General features: G+C 37.5%; 1 protein-coding gene and 1 long non-coding RNA gene across 2 annotated transcripts in view; both read left to right on the plus strand.

Moving 5' to 3' along the window:
- Nucleotides 1-20,846, plus strand: part of ZFPM2 (zinc finger protein, FOG family member 2) — a 311,239-nt gene that overhangs the window by 134,363 nt on the left and 156,030 nt on the right. Inside the window, exon 4 of the mRNA XM_050709069.1 lies at nt 19,420-19,538. Coding sequence (XP_050565026.1) covers nt 19,420-19,538 — 119 coding nt within the window. The remainder of the gene's footprint in view (nt 1-19,419; nt 19,539-20,846) is intronic.
- LOC118247915 (uncharacterized) lies at nt 231-2,009 on the plus strand. The gene is made up of 3 exons (XR_004778617.2): nt 231-370; nt 485-538; nt 1,435-2,009. It is a non-coding gene; the product is annotated as an uncharacterized LOC118247915 (long non-coding RNA).

The raw sequence follows: 20,846 nt of genomic DNA on the forward strand, positions 1-20,846 counted from the left end.
ACGTACATGAAAGGAGAGAAGCAAGTAGTATAAAAGCCATAATGACTGGAATTTGTTGTAATTTCTTCTTTTAAAATATTTCCACATGTTGAATGCTGCTTTCTTGCACAGTAAAGTGAATCAGAGCAAATAAATTATTGATTATGTTATTGTAAATCATTTGCAGGTGAGAGATATTTTGTATTATTACTTGTGCAGAGTCCAACACTCATGAGATAAAAAGGCCAAATTGGAATTTCACTTGATGGAGTCCTGCACATCAGATACTCTTCTATCTGGGGCTGCCAGTAGTGCAGCAGAAATGCCCAAATGGTATTAGGTAGAAAACTGACAGCAGCCTGCATTTCTGGAACCGGACAACATGAATCAGGTAATCATTTGCATATATGTATATGTACAATGTCACATTCTGGTGTTGAATGCAGATGACGTGGCTTTTGTATTTATGGGAATTGATTTTTTTTTCCCTTATTCTATTTCACAGACCTAGCGCAAGGGAACAGTCAAGCATTCATAAACAGGCATTGAAGATTTTCAGGTATGTGTTGTCGAATGCGTGAATCATAAGACTGTAAATGTAACAGGGGCATTTCAGATGTTTAAGTTGTCTCTAGAATTCCCATTGCCTTAGTGTTGCTCTCCATTATAAATATAGATTTTTTTTTCATTCTCATTTGAACTTCTGCAAACATTTGAAGAGTGTCTCCCATAGAAACAGAAACCAAAGGAAAAAAAAATGAAACAAGGGGACAAGGACAACTGTGAAGAGTTATCCTCAACTTATTCATTGTACATGCTTTTGTATCATTAAAATGACTATGATACAGCAACTGGCAGATTATGACTTCTCTTAGCTTCAAGCCGATAGCGCCAAGAAACTGAACAGAGACATGATATACTGAGTCTAATTTATCATTCTGGTTTTCTGCTTATGAAGCCTGAAACAGTGAAGTGTGCAGGTTGAAATACTGATCAAATTCACTGTTTCTAGAGGGTGGCTTTCAGGTTTAGTGGAACAGAGTGAGAATGAAAGAGCTGTTAAGTTGTCGGAGGCTGTTAAGCTGTTGGAATTCGAAAGTACTGGAGAAAAATATAGAAAGCAAACAAACAAACAACAACAACAACAAAACCACATATTTTCTGTGCATAAAACACAAACTTTCAGAAAGTTTTCGTAAAAAAAATCTGAAAATCAGTGATCTGAAAATCAAAATATAGTCTTTAAAATTTTATATTTTCAATATACGCTCACTTCCAAAACAAATCTTTCAGTTGAAATAGAACTTTAAACAGGGCCGTTATATCCTCTTCCATCCCACTGTCATGGTATATGAGTGGATCTCATTGTAAGGGTTGAAACGTTCTGGTGTAGTGAATAGTATGTGTGTATTGGAAATAACCACTGATTTCCTCTGTTTATTTTTTGTTTTTCAGAGCCCACAATTTGTCATCCCGAAATATTCCAGAGAAAATCACTGCAGAATTTTGCATTCTTTATGGCTTTCTTTTTTAAAAAAGAACAGTAACTGTTAGAATTTACTTCTGCATATTCAAAAATGCTTTTGAAAATATGTTTGTGCAAAGAGGGAAGTAACTGCAGAGATTAATTCCAGACACCTCAGTTTCAACGGAAATCGAAAAATGATTGAGGGAAGGTTAAGTGGTAATGGGGTGAACATTCTTGAGAAACGTTGCAAAATTACGCTGAACCATCACATTGAACACGCAGGGCCTAATCTGAAACCTGCTGAGGTCAATTAAAATCTTGATATTAATTTTCTCAGGTTTCAGATTAACCTCATCTTTATTTTGTAGAATTATATTATGATGGATTTTTTTTTTTTTTTGTCCTCAGGCTTGCATGCTTCTGTCTTCACACTTCTTGTAAGTCTCCCAGTAATGCTAGTTTTAATTTGGTGTTCAAGGTCTGTTCCTCCCTGTGAGAAATACATTTATAATACAAATAGAAGCTGGAAAATAGTTACCTGAATGTGGTGTTCTTATATCCAAAATGTTCTTTCCAAAATGCCAAGTATTGTCTGATAGAAACATTTAATAGTTTGACTCTAAATTATTTAAATAAACTTCCTTTATTAAATGAAATTGCAAAAATGTTTGGTGTGATAGTCTGTAATCATTTACTTGAATTATCCATTCTTGTAGACCTTTTTCCATTGTTTCAACCTCTATTTTCTCTAATCTTTAAAAGCTCTGCATCTGTATTTTGGATGCCAGACTATTTTAGGCTGTGTGTATAAGAAAATACTACTTAGTCTAGTGATATGGCACATCATTACAATGAGTTATTTGTGCTATGTATAGATGCAGGTTTAATACTGATTGACTACTAATATCATGGCTATGACTACATTCCAACAATGGTGCAATTGTATCTGTACAGCTACATGTTCCCCCCAAAAATCTCAGATGCCATGTTTCCCCACAAATCCACAAAGTAATGAGATATAGAAGACTGGGGATAAGTTATGGGTATTTTTTTTTCCATAGTATATCTGGCAAGATTGTTCTGAATTGAATGGATAAATTAAGACTGGTTTTAGCCCTCAAATTTCATGTACTTAGATGTCTGTAGATGATGGAGATATTGTTTCAGGAAGCAGGATTCTCACTATGCCATCTCCCAGTTGATGACATCCATATCCTTTAGGCACTAAAAGGAAAATCACAACAAAACAATCACTCTTTTTCAAGCTCTGTCTATACAGGTTAATATTAATGTGTCAGGCAAATGCGTGGCAAAAGCACAGTTGTGGTATATTATTGCTAAACTTGGAGTAAACAAAGGTATATGAACAATGCCAAAAACTAAAGGGAAAACTTTATATTAGTGTCTCCAGCTAGCAGTCATCCCTTAAAGTACGACTGGCCACCTGCCCCTGGGGCTAATTTGGGCAATTTAGAATAGCAAATTCTACATGTTTGGAATAATCGCACTAAGAATTGTTTGCTACTAGCATTTCAATATTTTTCTATACAATAATCATCTATTTAATCAGATTACAGAGGAAAACATTGCCTGCCTGTCTACCTGTGTCCAGAGGAGTTTTTGTAACCCATTCTTATATGGTTCTTGTTCATCGTTCAAGATTGTCATGTTATTTTGTAACCATGGAGAACAGGGAGGGATGCCTGTTGGTTGAATTTAGATTTCTTCAGCTGAGTGCAAACCAATTTTTGAGAAAAATGAGAAAACATTTCTTAATGTAAATTGTACTGTCACTCCCTTATATCATCAGTGCAAAATGAATGGATTTCTTTCCAGATCATCTGAACTGTATAATTAGCATATTGTTAAAGCATAAGTTTGAAAGTGCAAAATTGTATACATTTTTAGTGACTAAAGCTAAATGCAATTACATCAAAGCAACTGATTTATATGATGGGTTGGTCAAATAATAAAACTGAAAAAATGTGCGTAGAACTGTGTCATTTTCTACCAACCTTACCACCATTTTCTCTTAAAATTATTCTTTGAACTTTTTTTTTTTTTAATCTTACCTGTGTTTTGAAAAGGAGTGGTTGAAGGGAAATGTGAATAGAGATTGGTCCCTGAATGGTATGGCCCTTCCAAATAGGGTGAGTCATTTTTGGGAGAGGGCAACATTTTGAATCAGTTGTCAATTCCAGACATAATGCATCTGATTTTGGTGCTGTGCTCCCTTTTAACTTTTCAAAGAATCTCTTAAGCATTATTTTCTTATTCATGTTCTCCTACTGTTTTGGTTTACAAAGATAAGGGCTAATTTGATGTAAATCATCTGGCAATCACAATTTGCTTTCCATTGCTATTTTCTTAATTGTTTGTATGCTTTAGATTTCAGAATTATCCATATGCTATATGCTCAATAACATTTTAAAGAAACAATATGGTTGCTGTTTTTAATTCATTTATCTTGCCTGTGTATTTAGAGTATGTATGAAATGTAACTTCTCCATCATGTCACCAAAAGTTATTGCACTCTTGAGTTCATGAATTCACGAAACATGACATAATAGACTAGCAAATATGGCCTCGTGTCTTCTGATGATGATCCAAATCCATCCACTTATCTTGATCTGCCTATATTGTTAACAACATGGGGTGTCACACAACAAATTTTTCATTTTAACTGTTCTTTATGTACAGTGCAGTGTGGAATTTACTTTTTATTGCCTTTCAGAGGGAAGTATCATACCTCTCAGTGAAATAATGGTTTTGTCAGACACTGGTATCTTTATTGTGTAGTGCTTTTAAATTCTACACTATTTATACCAAGCTCTCTTGGTTTAGGACAGGTGAGATGTGATACCTCCGTTTCTCCATGAGAAAACTTAAAGCTTTATGGATACAGAAGTGTATTGTTGATAGATAATTGTAAGTTCTGTGATACAGGTTACATAGAGAATTGCTTTATTTTTACAAGTGCTCTACAAATGTGCAAAATGTGAACAGCTACTAGGAATGACTGCTGAACCTAAAGCTTGTACTCACAGTCTTAATATTGATTTGTGTGCCGCTCCCTACCATAATTACAGTAGTTACAAAGTGTAGACATTGATTTGCTGTTAGAGGTTTTATTACATTTGTTCATGACAGGAAGCAACAGCAGTAATTTTATTGCATGCACTGCTGATGGTTCTGTTGTCAGGAGGTGTCTAAATGGATGCTTGTGAAAAAAGTCAAATAATGATGCGTGATTGTAAAACTCACAGGATCAGAGGAGAATCTATACTAGGAAGCGAAGAGGTGATGTATTTGTCCTGGAATGACACTGAAGAGTGGGCTGCCACTCAAATTATCTAAATATTTGTAGCAAGATGGCAATAGATTAGGAAAGGAGATCTGTGTATGCTTCAGTGGCAGATAAGTGTTTTGTGGAGTGAATGGTTTTCTTTTTTTGTGTGTTACTTGTGATATTTTGGAACAATTGCACTCTTTGTATTTCAAAGGTATGATTTGCTATTTTGTGAGGGTATCTAAGTGATAAAAAGAACAAATATTTTCCTATATAAATACAATTATTGGCCATAATTGTTTCAAGACTAAAAACGTGTATTGGTTGAATTTAGATGAATCCCAAAATTAAATGAAAGCAATGACCTCAAACTTCAAATAATATATATGAAAGTAGTCCTCTTTCTTTCTGACTGTCTTTCCACTTTATTCAGAGGATAGAGTGACTGAGCTTTGTTTAGCTAATCTCAAAAATGATACAAAGTATATATCAGAAACATAATCAAAGCCCCCTTGCAAGCCTCCTTGCCAGAGACAAAAGAGATGCAGCATACTTGAAAAGGGCATACCTTTCAGAATGCCAAGATATGTTATTTTTTAATGTGTGTCTTTACAGAATCACCTACAAGCTGTTGGTTTCTATCAACAGAGTTCCTTTTTTCCTAGATACTATACTTTATAGATACATAAAAGCATGTGAGTATGCATACTTATCTATCTATCTATAATGTGTATCTGTATATCTATGTCAGTGTTCTTTACTTTTTTGTGTGTTTGTATATGTATACATGCAAACACAGTTATAGTTCCTGCTCTTCATAGCTTGCTACCTAAAGAAACAGGTCAATAAAAGGTGAGAGAAAGGAAGCATTACTACTTCCAGAGTTAGACAGATTATGAGTGATTTTGGAGGTCCTGTAGGGTGTAGGCTTAGATCCAATTTACAAAACCCAGACCTTTCAAGATTAACACTGGTCTTCCCTAAAATGCACTTGTATTTACTTCATTTGATAGTTTCTTGGAAGTGTTTTTTGTGATGTGTGACAAAGTACTACATGGTAGTGAGCAGAGGCTTGAGTTTTACATGTTTCTTTGGTACTGCCTTTTGAGTACGTTTCTCTCTCATTTTATAAAGCAATTTCCAGTGTTTTTTATTGGTTGCCAAAAGGAGAAGACATCATAAGCATTTGAAAAGTACCTAAACATACCATGGCCATCTTTGGCAGAGTCAAATACTTTTTAAGCTGCTTATGTTTATTTATATGTATATATATATATTCTCACATGTGAGAGCACTCAGTCCTTCTTGGGAATCATTAGTGTTCACAGTTCAGTCTTCATTTAATCTTTCTGTTAGGATGTATCTTCAGTTTATTTCAATTTTATTATTCTTTGTGTAATCCAGACAGTGTGAATGACAGTTTAAGTAAATATGGTGAAATATGGTCCCTGTCTTCTTGGAGACTGCAGCTTCATTCAGAGGCAGTACCTCAGGGGTTGCTGGCAGTACCTGGAGGTAGTTTAGGAATGTTTTCATGGTGGTTGAATAGAGACTTCAAAGCTGGTATCTGTTTTGGAAAGAAAAAAAAAAAAAAGCTTTCAGAGGAGAGACGTGCATTTATAACAAGGGCAGCTGACTAAAAAGCAAAAAGAAATATTTTCCTGCATATTATTAGGCTTGTATTCATGTTAAAAATTCAGACTTTTTATTTCTGAATGAGAACTTCTCCCTAGCTGTTACTTCATCATTTAGCTTTGGCTTTATCCTCATGGACATTATCCTCATGGACATCTACTTTCACAGCTGGATGTGGGTGCTATTGCAGAAATCATTCAGGCAGTAGCTCTTCTGACTCCTGGTGGTGGTCAGGTCGTTGAGGAGATTCTGTTTGTGGACTGGAAGATAAGGTCTTTTGTGCTGTGTGTTGACTGTGTAAAGCATAGAGTATACAGAGGTGAAAGGAAAAGAAATAATAATAAACTTATGTAGTAACAAAGTTGGTAGTAACCCAGCTATTGCTGAGTCTGCCCCATATGTTGGGTATGTACACACTGAGTCTTAAATGTTTGTGTGTGTGTGTAATAAATTAGTCTGCTCTGGAGCATCACGCTTCTGTGGTTAGAGTATGGTCAAGAGGATGGAAAAATTCAGACTCAGCATGATATTTGGTGACTGAGACAAGATATAGTTGTCAGTCAAAAGACTGTCTGCCTCTGAGTTGCATTTGGAAAGAAGCAGCTTTTGGGAATCCAAAGGGGCAGATTTGGCTTGGCTGGCAAATGGTCTCAGATCAATAGGGGAAGACAGAAAGCTAGAAACCAGTCATGGAAAGGAAAGTGTACGCAACTTACTCTTCCTGTTTTTCTGACATTTACATCTGGATATAGTTGGAGGCAGTCACTGGGAACTTGGACATGACCCAGTGCTTGCTGCTCATGTAAAGGGGAACAGTGGGGCCACAGAAGGTGACAGGGAGAGGGCAGGTGGCAGACAAACTGGACAAGGGGCAGGCAGCAGGATATGAAATGGCTTTACACTGAAGTCCTGCAGTCTGCCAGAGAGTGGTTCAAGGCTCAAGGGGGTTGTGTTGAGGTTCGAGCTTTTTCCATTGTTGTAAGGCTTGATTTTGAAATGTCTAACTGCACCCTTGGATATGTAAAAGTGGGATTTATTTGTCTAGATTTTTTAATCTGTTTAAGTTGACACGTTGTACAGCCTGTTAATGTAATTTATTAACTGAGATTAAAATATATTGGAAAAAAAATGAAAAGAAAAAACAACTAGTAGAGTAAAACTGTCCTTCTTCAGGAGTCCTTGTACAGCAAATTGTTCCTATCAGAAAAGAATTGTTAAGTTCAAAGGTATCTATGTACATCGAAATAACAGTCATGACTAAAATAGAAATTTTCTCTTCATTTGAGAAGAGAAATCTTTGGGTTAATGCATGTGATTTTTTTTATTGGGGAGGAAGAGAAGGAGCAGATATATTTTAAGGAAGTTCTTACGGTACTATATTTCATTTTCTAAACAGCCAATTTTATCAGCAAGAAAATGAAGATATCAACCTGCAGCCGTTACAATGTGATTCTTTCCTGTGTACTTGAGTCATTTAACTCAATATACTTAATACTTAATAGCGGTTTCTACTTCTTAGATTCTTATATTATTTCACCATTAAAGGATAATATAAATTGACATTATTATTTTTAAAAATCATAGTATTGAGGCAGTTTTAATGCTTCAGAGACAAAATAATTCTGTAGCCCAGATATATTCTGAGTTATAATTCTTTTGATCTCTGTTGACACTTACTATTTAGTGGCTGTGTCTTGCCAGAAATACTTTCCTCTTTCCTCAAAATGATAAGTTTCTTGTATGTGCTCTGCTGCCAGCATTGACTCACTCTGAGACCCTAAATAACTTATTTAGGCTGAAATTTTCATTAAGGCCATAGAGGACGTGGGCATGTTTTCACTCACTGCATACAGAGATAAAATCTAGGCATTGAGGAGTCAGACTCCATGTTCCAGTCATACTCCAGCAGAATGATGTGGCACCATCTATGTGCCCCTGCCCTGGGGGAGACCACCACCCCAGGCTGCTCCCCGGGCTCCCCAGTTGCTGCCTCTGTCCAAGGAGCAATGGGGTGTCCAAAGCCTGCACTCCAAAAACGGGAAGGTCATAAGGCAAAATCATTTGGGATATGCTTTGCACACATGCCCCTGGTACTTATTCATACGAAGGTCAAGATCATTCGTGTAGAGAAGGCTGCCTCATGACCAATATTCTACTTAAGTCCTATGTAAGCCTCAGAGTAGGAAAGTATGTAAGCCTACCAGAGTAGGTTTAGGTAGTGCATAGGACTTGTGCTCAATCTCTCTGTTCAAGGGTTATTTCACTCATAGCTATATAGTCTGCCTTATAAATGGGCATCACTCCTTATATCAGCTTCAGAGCCTCAGCTATGATAAGATATAGCTGCGTGTGAAAGCAGTGTGATAGTCCAGACTGAGGCACTGAAGGAGCAAGTGAGGGTACTCTGGTCCATGTCCAAAAACAGCAGTCATTCCCTGTCTGGCAACAGTGGTAAAAAGCTGTGTTGGTCACTGCTGGTACTTGATCATAGAAGATGTAGATAAGCACATAACTCATGAGTGCTGGAGCAGTGCAGAGCCATGTGTCTGTTATGCATGGCCATCTCCAGCAAGTGCGAAGAAATGATTAATTTGAATCTTGATATTGTACATTTTAGTTATACTACATTTATCTCTATTTATAATAATTTTACTTTTCATATAAATTGTAATTATAATGGATGGAACTATATATTGCATGCATGCACTGGAGCATGGCATTCAATCTCCCTTTGTCCCAGCCCCCCTTTCTCCTTCCTAATCTCAACAGTAACTAGACCTTTTGGATCGTCACACTAAACACTGATATATTCAAGTCTTTGTTGAAATTTTTATTTTTTTCTTAGTACTCTCCTGCTTTCATAAATTTGTTGTGAACATTGAAAGGAAATGGGGAAACCATGTTAAGGCATTTTCTTCTGTAAGACATTTAAGCAGTCTGACTTACAAACTCTGAGCTAGAAATCAGCATCCAAGCAGTGGTTTCATAGCTCTGAGCATGCATATCTGGTAGAAAGCAAATAAGTTCATCTGCTGTTACACAAATGAGAGATGGAAATAGATCCTTCTATCTTGAAGCATAAGTACCGTAAACTGAGAAGACACAGCAGATACAGTCACAGATGATCTCACTGCTCTTGCTTCTACAGTTAAAAAGAATACTTCCCAAAACATTTTTGTTCATTTAATATATTTCATTATGTCAATGTTAGTGCAGCAGTGTTCATGTTAAGTTAACTTTATTAGCTTGCTGCATTTACTAAGAACACAAGCTACCTGGGTATTTGTCACTTTTTCCAAGTAAAAAATAAATTAGAAAATCAAAAATATGATATTAATTATTTTATTTAAATGTCATATGTACAAATAATATTGTTCAGACCTAAAAAAAAAAAGGTGGCATCTTTCAGCTAAAAGGATTCCATAAAGTCCTAGGGAAAAATTGATGTAGGTGATAGTGAAATGTTTAATTTTCTGCTTGCAGAATAGCTTCTCTTTAAAAGGCTTCCAGCTGAGTTAAAAAAGCATTATTTTTAATTTTGTCCACTTCGTATTGTTTTACATACAATGCTCCGTATAACTCTTACTGTATTTTACCTATATGAAGCAACTGATAAAACAGACAGACTCAGGACTGAAATGTCTTTGCATATATCGGGGGAGAATCCGCACACAAAGGAACATTTATCAGGGGCGGCTCTTCCTCTGCTGAGAAAGGGAGCAAACCCAAGAGTCCAGAAACAGATGATGATCTTATCGAGAAAGCCCTCTTCAGTAATATCATCAGCTTGCTCTTGCCAAGTCTGGCATTTCTGTATCATGTGTATTTGTGATGGAGAGAGAGAGAGCGAAGCTGTGCAAGCTACGTGTAACTGGGATAAAGTGCCTACTCAACCCACCGGGTCTGCACAGTGTTATAATATAATTGGGAATCCTTTTTGCCAGTATAGAGTGTCCGTGTGAGAATGGAGTGTGCGGTATTCCTCTTGCAGAAAACTGCAGGAAGGGCTCTTCAGCTACATTGATTGCTTTTGTTTTTTGGTTTTGTTGTATTTTTGTAAATATTTCTACTCCCATTTTTCCTTAGCACACACAGTGAATAAAAAACCTCCTCAGCTTTGCATCCTAGATGTGAAGATGGGAAGTTATTCAGAAATACAAAAATAATATGTTTTTTCCTTCTTGCATGAGATTTAGACTTTGAAAACAGAGGTGGGAATTGCTCTTGCAGTGGAGCAGACTCAAAGCTAAACCTAGTTACTTCTGATTTCATGTTAGGGTCAGGATTTCACCATGATGGCCTTTTTATTCATTGAAAAATCTGAAATTTAACTTGCAACTATTTGTGTCTAGAGCTAGAGAAACCTGAGCACATTGAAGTTATTTGAATAGATTCCTTGTCGTGTTGTCTCATTATGTGGGATTAGAGCACTGTGCATTGCATGTCTATGTCACAGCCAGTGGAGTAGGGTAGAGAACCATCCATAAATCAGAATGTACCTCAAACTTCCGTGTTTTTTTTTTTTTTTTTTAAGATGATTGAAAAGATAAAAGGATCTTTGCTTCTTTACCAGTTGCCCCTTTGGCTCTAGCCTTCTGTAGTTCTGTCCCTAGTATTCTCCTGGGTGCAGTCACCCTCTTTCCAATTTCCTGAACACAAGGCAACCACAAATTTAGGGACGTGGCAATGTCTTTGTTGTGGTCAGTAGCTGGAAGAGTGAGCAAGCACTGCCTTTTCTTTGGAATTCTGTCAGGGAAAGAGAACTCAGTGTCAGCATATGGAAGTGCATAGAACAGGCTGCATTAATGTTGCCTGTCTGTAGACTAGATGCTGATATTAACAGAATATTTTTCATATTTTAAGGAATTTGCTGAGAAACTGAAATGAACTGTAGACTTGGAAACAAGTGAACAAATCATTGACATTTCTTAGAGTATATTGTGTAAACATCTTTAACTTGCTTGTCTTTTTCCCTTTCTCCTTTGAATAGGTTTCTATAAGTTTAGCAAATCAGCCCAAATAAAGAAAAAGTCTATACAGCTGCTGTGTAAGGTTGTTCCACTAAGAAGCTAAGCAGACTCTAGCAGCAGTGTCCTTCATGTACTCCTTCCTAACTAACAAGAAGAAAACAGTAATTTTTGTAATAGTTCAGCTTAAGCCTTGAAAACAATTTTCATGACATATTTGATGGACAATTATTATGCGGGTTTCCACTAACTATTACCTCTAGTAGTTATTCAATTTCTCTGCTGTTTAGCATTTCTTTAATTAACAGTGCCGGCACCCTGAAATTCAGAAGTAGCATTGTCATTTCAAATTGATGTGTTCACCGTTGTAGGTCTGTGCTTTTCTAACCTGATATGAAATCTTGTGTTCCTGCTAAATTCCATGCATTATAGGAGTGTGAAGTGCTATAGGAATGTAAGACTGTTTCTTTTGTATTGGATTTACAAAAGTATGTAAAGAACTTACAAATACAGTACAAATTTTTATTTTTGAAGTGTCAGTACAAACACTTCTTTTGAAACTGTGGTCTCTGAAAACTGTGCCTGTGTTGTGAGGTATAATGCACCTTCACATCACTGAGTTTAGGTCTGCATTGCAGTTGGGAATCTGGAACAGCATTTGTACCTACACCTAATGTCCCAGTAAAAAAGCTGGAGTACTGTGTCAGTGTGGTGGTATTAGCCAGAGCCTAGTGTGTATTAAAAAATTAGTAATGAAACTTTTTCTCAGAAAAAAAAAAAAAAAAAAGTTGCCTGCACTAAACTATTATTATCTGGCTACTTGGAGGTAGAGAATGGTTTAGATGTTTAATAGGCCAGTTTTCAGGCCTGGAAGTATGTATGTGTTTGCTCACTCCTGCAAGGTTTCTGCCTCCCTCTGTTTCCTGAATATCTTCTGTTCCCATGTCTTCAGGCTGAGTCTTGTAGCCTGAGCAGACCCAACTCGAAACTTCAAATGGTTCCTTCCTTAGACTCCCCCTCTCTTGACTTATTTTTTGTTTGTTTTTGTTTTCCTCTTTCCATGCTCTTTTTTTTTTTTTTTCTGAATACCTTTGTCTGTTCTTTCCCTACCCTCACTTTCAGAATGTTCTTTCCTTCCCTTTATTGCCCATTGTAGGACAGTGCTGTTGAAGATAAGGATAGCACCTGCACTCTCTGCCATTTGCGCTACTAGCAGCAGGTAGGAGAGATAAAGAAACTACTTCTGACTTTCAAGACCCTAAAGACAGGTAGTGAATAGCAAGGTTTTTGTTACAGAGGATGGAGAAGCTTCTTCATTTGTCATCCTTACCTAAAGTGCACAGCTGCCCTGTGGCAGCATTGGCAAGGTGGAGCAATGTTAGGCAGCTCATTTAGGAATGAAGCAGCAGGTGGCAACTTCTCCTGCTTTATGTTTGCTATTTGGACCTAATTGGACATAATTCTAAGTATAGGTAAAGGAGAGTGGTTGCTTAGAGAGGTGGGTTATACCCATGGGTTATCCTTGTGTCTGATCCACACACAGCCATCATTCTAAAATGTTCTGTTGACCTTACTCCTTAGAATGGATGGGACCAGGGAGGAATGGGGTTGGGGAGGAATTTATGGGGGGTTGCAGTGACATCAGAGAAAGGAAGAAGGCTGCTCAGTTCAGAAGGCCTTCACTGGAAACAGCGGCAGCAGAATAGCAACCCTCCCTCCAGGATGACTCTCCAGAGCTGTTTTCTCAGCTTCCCCAAGTCTGCTCTTCCTTCCATCCTTCTTTCTTAAAAGAGGACTGGCCCTATTTTCTCTTCTTTGGGGCAGCAAAATTCAATTTTACCTTTGCTTCTGGACAATGAAAATAAGTCTTTTTTTCTTTAACCAAGGCCCTGCAAATGCAATTTTCATTGCAAAGGAAACAAAAACTTCTTTCCAAGATTGATTGTAATTTAGTCTGTTACTCCTTGGACTCTAGTGTGAATTTATCTCATATGTATGTGAGTCTGTATAGTAAGATAGTTACGGCACTTGCATCCCACAGCAGACTTGTGCTGCAAAATAGATTTTACCCTGAAACCTCCCAGATCTTCTCATTTCAGAGTGAGTGTGCTGGAGACTGGGTGCAGTGCTATCAGCTGTGGAGAGATGTGAGCTCACACTCATTCGTGGGCTGAATTAGGTAAAAGGATGTATTAAGTCCCTGACAAACAAACATGGTGATGTTAGATGGTTGGTCATTTTCAAAACACAGCCATGTGAATTGCTGTTTTAGCCAACCCTCTTCCACAATAGCAGTGGCAGCTTTCCAGCCAGTGCTGGAAGCAGATGCAGTATTCATTCATTCATTCATCCATTCATTCAAGAAGTGCCATGGCTTAGCACATTTCGGGTTATTGCTTCAGATTCTCAGTTACTTGTTTTAGAGTTTTGGGCTATGGAATGTGTTCTGTGGAAAGAGAATGTTTCTGTTTTGCCACCTCCATTATGTTATCTTTTCCAGTGCAATTACAAGCTAATTCAAAGCTCTTTGTGTTAGGCTAATAGCTTCTGATTCTCTGCTGTCAACCAGTGCCTCTTTATGCACTTCTAATGCTCCTTGCCAGTTCCCCTACCACTTACCTATGAAGCACATTATTTTTTCCAGAGTAGAGCCTCATCGTAGGCAAATCATTAATGGAACATCAAAAAGATCCCATCTGTGAGAGTTACATATGGCTAAAATCACAATTATCAAAAGTCTCTCTTTTTTTTTCCCTCCATTCTTATCCACACAATAAATGTAGTTGTCAGCAGGATAAGTTCACGCATCGGATAAGGTCACAATTTCATTTAGTGACAACTTCCAACAGCGTGAACTTGCAAGGTTCGATTTATTAAAGAGTCAGAAAGGATAAGATCACTGCATGGCCAGCCTGATTTATCAGGGTTTGACTGGAGTACTTGAATAGAGAATGCTATATTTCAAGTTTATGTTCAAAACTGTAGTTTAGTGTGTGTTATGTCTCAGAGACTTGAAAATTGAGGGAGGAGAATTTAGAGGAGGTATCTCAATAACGCAGTTTATGTCTGCCAAGCAAGCGTACAAGCATTTCATATCAGAAATACCTTGTTAAGAACCCTGTAAGTGGAAATGGGATAGTTCTCTGCTGTCTGTGAACTGCTGTGTGCAAAAATACACATATTAGTTTGTTCCAGTATTAATTGCAGATTCTTCCTGTGCACGCAGCAAGGCAGGCAGATCTTCGGATCTGAGCTGGGCCATGCTTACTTAAGAAGTTATGAGAGTGTTTTTCACTTCCTCACTAAGACTTCAGAGCAGTCCTTGTTTGAAATTACAACATATACAATTTCTCTGCAGTGCAAAAACATTCATTAACACAGCCAGGTGGCTATGCATAGGAAATATGCAAAGATAGAACCATTTGCTGGTGGAAATTGGTAGAGACCCATGATGTCAAATAACCAATCTCTAATTATAGCAGAAAAAGAGCTTTCTCATTCTTTTTAACTGATACCACTTAGAAAGATATTCCTGATAAAACAAAAACAAACAAACAAACAAAAAATCTGCTACTGCCAAAGCCATCAGTGACTTGGTTAGAAATGTTAAACATTTATAAATCTGGATAAACTTATTTCTGAACAAAGTAGTTCCCTTTTTCTCCCCTAAAACTTAGCTGATCATTCACCTTCAGACTCCTTTGTTTCTTCTTCCAGAATGTGGGCAGATGGATGAGAGCCAGAATGGTTTTGTTCAGAATGCTATTTATAGTTGAATTATTCTGGTATTCAAACTGTGGTCAAATTTTGTTAAGGGCCAAAAGCTGTTGTTGGGTTCATCTACATGACACATGGATTGTTTAAAATGATCGTAATTTTGCTTTAAAAGAAGACAAAGTTAAATTGGCTCCTCTACCTTCTGTTTTATGCAAGCCTTGTGTGTCATTCCTAAGACAATATGTATATGTAAGAAAAGAATCCTAAACTGAGTCCTTTCATTCTGGTTTTGTATCCACCAAGGTGGCCTAATATCTTAAAAGCCATGGATGTTTTCTAGCTGTGCTAGTGAGTCATGACTTGGGGCTTCTTTTACAGTGCAGCTATCATAAGTCTTTGAGTAATCACAGACTTTAAAAGTATGCTACATCAACAAGATAAGAGAAACAGCCCACAGCACTAACAGCATTATCTTTTACCAAAATTGATTAGCCCATACTATGTGTCTCAAATATTTTGTATAAACTTACTCAGCAAGCTGGAAATAAGTGTGTTCCTGAAGAATAAGCTGGGAAAGAAAATGAATAAATAAATAAATAAAACGAACAAACAGCAACAACAACAACAACAAAAAACACCACAACTTTGTAGCAAGGAAAAATGAAGTAAATACCAGTAAATGGAATGTCTCAAGTCTTTTTTTTTTTTTTTTTGCCTAACTTGCAAAAACTGAAAGCAGGTCATTACTTCCTCTCCACTTATATTTCTTAGTGCTACTTTTGTTATGCCTCTTGCTGTCCTTTTCAATAGGCCAGTTGATGGGTGTAGGATGAAAGCAGCAAAGTACAACTGCCTCTCTGATTTGCCCAAGGAATCATGAAATATATCACATATTTTATTCCAGGTGTGTGTATATGAATACTATTTATTATAATTTGCTGTTAAGGGAAGAAACATTATGTTCAGTGTTCAATACTGAGGTGGTCCATTGCAATTATGGGTCACTAGAAACTCCCTACAGTGTTTAGATGTTTAGAACTTTCAGTGTTTAGAATTTACAGTGTTTAGAATTTCCATCCTTTACTTCCCTTTTCTCCCCACTGTTGGTATTTTCTGTGGCCAGGCACCTGTAAAGAGTCAGTGCCAGCTGAGATTTTGCAATTCTTGCAGCAAGTTATGGGAGGGCAATAAAATCTCAGCCACTCTTCCTTTTCCTAATGTAATCTGTCACCACAGTTTTGATATCACTTACATAATATGAAATTTCAGAGGAGCAAAATCTTGTAAAAGAATACAGAAAAGTTTCAGGCTCATTGCTCAGTGGTCAACAGAATTCATCAGAAGATTTTTAATAGTGACATTTGCAATCATTCTTTTACAACCCCTTGTACCAGCCTCTGACCTGCCCCTGCTTAGTGCAGACAAAGGAGCATATACAATGATTTTACAAAAGGGATGAAGACGCAGGATCTAGTAGGAAAAAATAATCTTAGCAGATGCTTGTAGATCTCACTTTGCTGTATTTTTTTATATATTACATTCTCTTAGCATTATTTTTTCCTCCAAAATAAAGATTTTCAGTGACAATAATCTCTGTTAAGGATCAAACTGTAATGTGCTGCACGTTGCATGAATGTAGCCAAAACATGTGTGTTTGCCAAGACATTTGAGCAAGTTATGTTTTCCCAGCTCTAAAACTCATGTACACACATGATGTTAAAATGGCTGCTGGTAATGGTGACCATAGAGAAATTTATCTTTTTTAGAAAACTATGATCAAGGGAAGGTTGTGAAGCAAAACCTTTTGTAACCCTATTATCAATCTACTGCTCTCTATTACGGTGGTCTTGATGGAGGGGGAAATAAAACAGCTTCAGTACAACTCTGCATGATGCTGCCCCACCTGCAGTGCATTTCAATGTACTAATACATACTGGAATGTATTGCCCAAACTACAATGTGGGACTCTAACAAAAGGGAATAAAAGAGAGAAGGAATCTGTATTAATTTACTCAATTATCAAATGGAAGAAAAAATACACTTTTGGAAGATGGTGTCTCATTTTTATCTCTGCCTTAAACCTGAAATACTTATCAGATATTAGATTCATGTTATTAATCTTACTTAAAATATAAAGTATAATGATGTGTACCTTAAAACTTAGGTAGGTTTTTGGATATCACTGGATGATCTGCCCTAAGTTTGTCGTTCTTAATCCATTAAAAGACAGGCCTGCTTGTAAATCCACAGGTGCAGATAAGGAGTCACTGTTTGACTGTGTCTGAACTCTTTTCAAATGAAAAATGTCAGTGGCAGAAAGGGAGGCTGAATTATTTTTTAAAAGGGTTTTCAAAGATTCTCATGATTCCTCTGGTATCAGTTAAATGTGACACGTCCGTAGACATCGCTGTTTTTTAGTGAGTAAAAGCAAGCTAATACTACAGTTTTCATCCCTAAGTAGAAAGACAATGTTGCAGCTTTTGTAAGTGAGCAACATGTTGCTTTGTAGTACCAGAAAGATTCCCATCTTCCGTAATTAACGTACAAAGATATTTTTTAAAGTCCATACAATTTGTGACTTCTTTTTCTGTGAGAGGGAAAAATGCATGTATATGGATGCATGTATATCATGTGTAAATGATATATAATAAGTCCATAAGCTTTGCTGCTTACATACTGCCATTTAAACTGTCATAGCCCTGTCATGATGAGAACTCACCCGCATACATGCAAGCTTTTGTCATGTGGTACAGCTCTATTTCCTAGATTTGTTCCAGTTTGCAAGAAGGACCTGATGCACAATTTTAAGTAGAGTAGTTTTGTAATCTGCAACACTCAGAGGTGAAATTTAGATTTCTGTGCTTGGAAATGGAAGATGGAGCCAAGTCTCCTCTTTGGAAAATGGTCAAGATTAACTCCTGCAGACAAGGAGAACCTTCGCCGTCTGGCAGTAGCATAAATCCAGGCATTCATGGGAATGGTTTGTTGGGGGAAGTCTGTGGAGACTGCCTGCAAGCCAGGAGGAGTTACTCACTTCCTCCGGCCCAAGGTTAATTTCTCAGCAATTGCCAGCTCTAAATCTGGGACGAGTTTACTTCTTGCATAGTTGGACTTCCCACTGTTTGTGCAAAAGCAGAGTCCTGCTTTGGGGGAGAGTTGTCGAGAAGGGATGTGCTGCTACGAAAGGCAGGAATTGCTGCTGCATCTGAGAGGTGTGGGAAGGGAAGCAGGATTTAGTACATGGGCTGCAGCACAGTGGTGTGAGTTCTTCTGGTCCTGGGGACAGCAGCAGATTTCCAGCTTTTGTGCCTGCCTGTGGGAAGGTCAAAGCTGGGAAGTGCAATGGCTTGAGCAAATGCAGATAAATGTCTGACAAGAAAAGCACAGATCTCCCCCTTACTATGTTTCATCTCCCCTTAAAGTTGGAAAGCAGAATTTATTTGAATCGTTATAGAGAACAATGTTGAAATTGTGTATATGAACATAGCTGTTACTACGCTGTAATGTCTGTTCATAGGAAAACAGGCTTCTTGAGGAGACTGCTTTGCAATGAAAATGGTCCAGAGTATTTTTTTTTTATCCTGAAATAAAGTAAAAAAATCAGAAAAGTTAAAGTGAATGAATGTAACACTTTTAGGGGTTAGTTTTGAAATCCTTACTTTCAAAAATAAAATATGCATATGAAAAATGAATAATTAGTACACGCTAAAAAAAAAAAAATCACTCTCTTTAGCCCTCATTACTTTTACATATTTTGTGTTAAAACCTCAGTCTAACAAGTTAAGTTGGGGGGGGGGGGGGGGGAAGGGGAGCTAACTCTGAACTGTTACTGCCTGTAAAACCTCACTTAGTTCAAAATATTTCTTTTTTAAATTCTGGTAAATATTTCTAGTAGTTTCTTCAAGATCAGTGGAGTTGCACTGGATTCTATCACTATGAGGTATGTCTCTAAAGTTTTTAGGAGCTGAATGCTTCAGAATGCGGTCTTTTGACAGCCAAATGGATCGAGGAGGTTCACGCACTAGGGTGCATGCTGTTGCATTCCCAGCTATCATCTTCCCCCTCCTCCTCATTTCTTAAGAACTTTCTTGAAACCACTCTTCTGAATAAAAATGCCTTCAGACTACTGTGTGTGAAAAGATGCAGGAAAGAAAAGGGACTTTCTAAACCACATTTGAATATAACTGCAAGGAAGAAGTTTGTTTTTCTTTTGCAGGATGACCTGATCGGTTGTTTTTTCAGACAAGTGTAATTAACGCTCGTTCCTGGCGTCCTCCAAACCCTGCAACAATGAAAACGGAGGTGGCTGTTGTCAGGGCATGAGTGAAAGTGCTCTAAGCACCTCTTGTTCTCTTTGTTCGCAGGAGAGCTGGAGGTGGTCCAGAAGGATGGGGAGCGCAAGATCCAGAGCCGGCAGCAGCTTCCGGTTGGAACAACATGGGGGCCGTTCGCTGGGAAGATGGACCTGAACAATAACACCTTGGTATGTACACGCTCCCAGACGCTTCGCCACGGCATGGTGCGATCTGTGGGGAAATAGCCTGAGTTATTGCCCATCCGGAGCATTTGAAAAACAGGCATTGTTGGCTTTCACGGACAGTGGTATTTGGACCTTTTCCAACTAGTTCGCTTATGGCAACCGTCCACATAAAGTTATGTGGAGCACAGGTTAACAATATTCAACTTGTTATTTTACAGCAGAAGGGAGGTGTCGCTTCCTTGTTTGCTGAACCAAGCTGCTGCCTTTCAGTAACGCTATCTGACTTTTAGTGGCTTTCTAAGTTTTTCATAGCATTAATAGCTGAATTTTTCATTTATATTAACGGATAGTATAGAAAATAAATAGCTATATTAGTCAAGGCTACAATTCATCAAATTTGACTCATTAACAAGGTTGCTGAACATAGTGAGATATTCTGGCAGATTAAAATTATTTTGGAAGATATTGAAAGTCACCTGTCATATAATATATTGTTAATTAGCCTTTTTTAATATTCTTCTGATTGCAGAAGGTATGTGGGCCATATTACTTATAAGTAACACTTTGGTGACCTCAGTTCCATGTGCTGAAAATCATTGTCATTCCTAGGTCTTCTTTTCATTTTTATTTGTATCAGTTTTAAACCTGAGCTTCAATATTATTTTTATATAGTTCAGATCAATTTTCTGAGAGTGTCTGGAAAGGTGATTTCCCTTAATGAAAAAAAAAAATGAGTATCTCTAGAAGAAGAGTTTTAGGCCATCTTGGAATATGCATTGCCCTGCAGGATACTACTAAAGAACCATTATTTTCAACTCGATCACTGGTTCCTATTACAGACTTTGCATGAATGCATTAACATAAAGTCCCACTGAACTATTTCACAGTAGTGTATTACATACATTTGGGGCAGACACTGCTCTGCTGTAAACTGAGAAGCTAAACTTCCCAGTGTTGGGGATATTGTTCTGCCGTTGGAGGACCTGAAGAGAGTGGGGAGTGCTGAGTTACTAAAGTAGCATTGGGGGAGCATGATAGAGGGGATATGTGGACCTGGGGAAAAGGGGGAAACTGAAAGCCTTTAACTCCTCCCTGGGGAACCTATTCCTATATGTTAGAGTTCTGTTTCTAACGCTTGTGGGATATGTTTCTTTCTATAAACATGCCTATTAAAATTATAGTAATGCATTATACTGTTAGGAGTATATACTAGCGATTTAAACACCTTGGTGTTTAATAGACTGACATAGTTTATTAATCACAAGATGTTACAGAAGGTGACATAGAAGCTTTGTCTAAGCTTCCTGGAGT

Source organism: Cygnus atratus, chromosome 2, assembly GCF_013377495.2.
Source record: "Cygnus atratus isolate AKBS03 ecotype Queensland, Australia chromosome 2, CAtr_DNAZoo_HiC_assembly, whole genome shotgun sequence".
In the NCBI taxonomy this organism is placed as follows: Eukaryota; Metazoa; Chordata; class Aves; order Anseriformes; family Anatidae; genus Cygnus; species Cygnus atratus.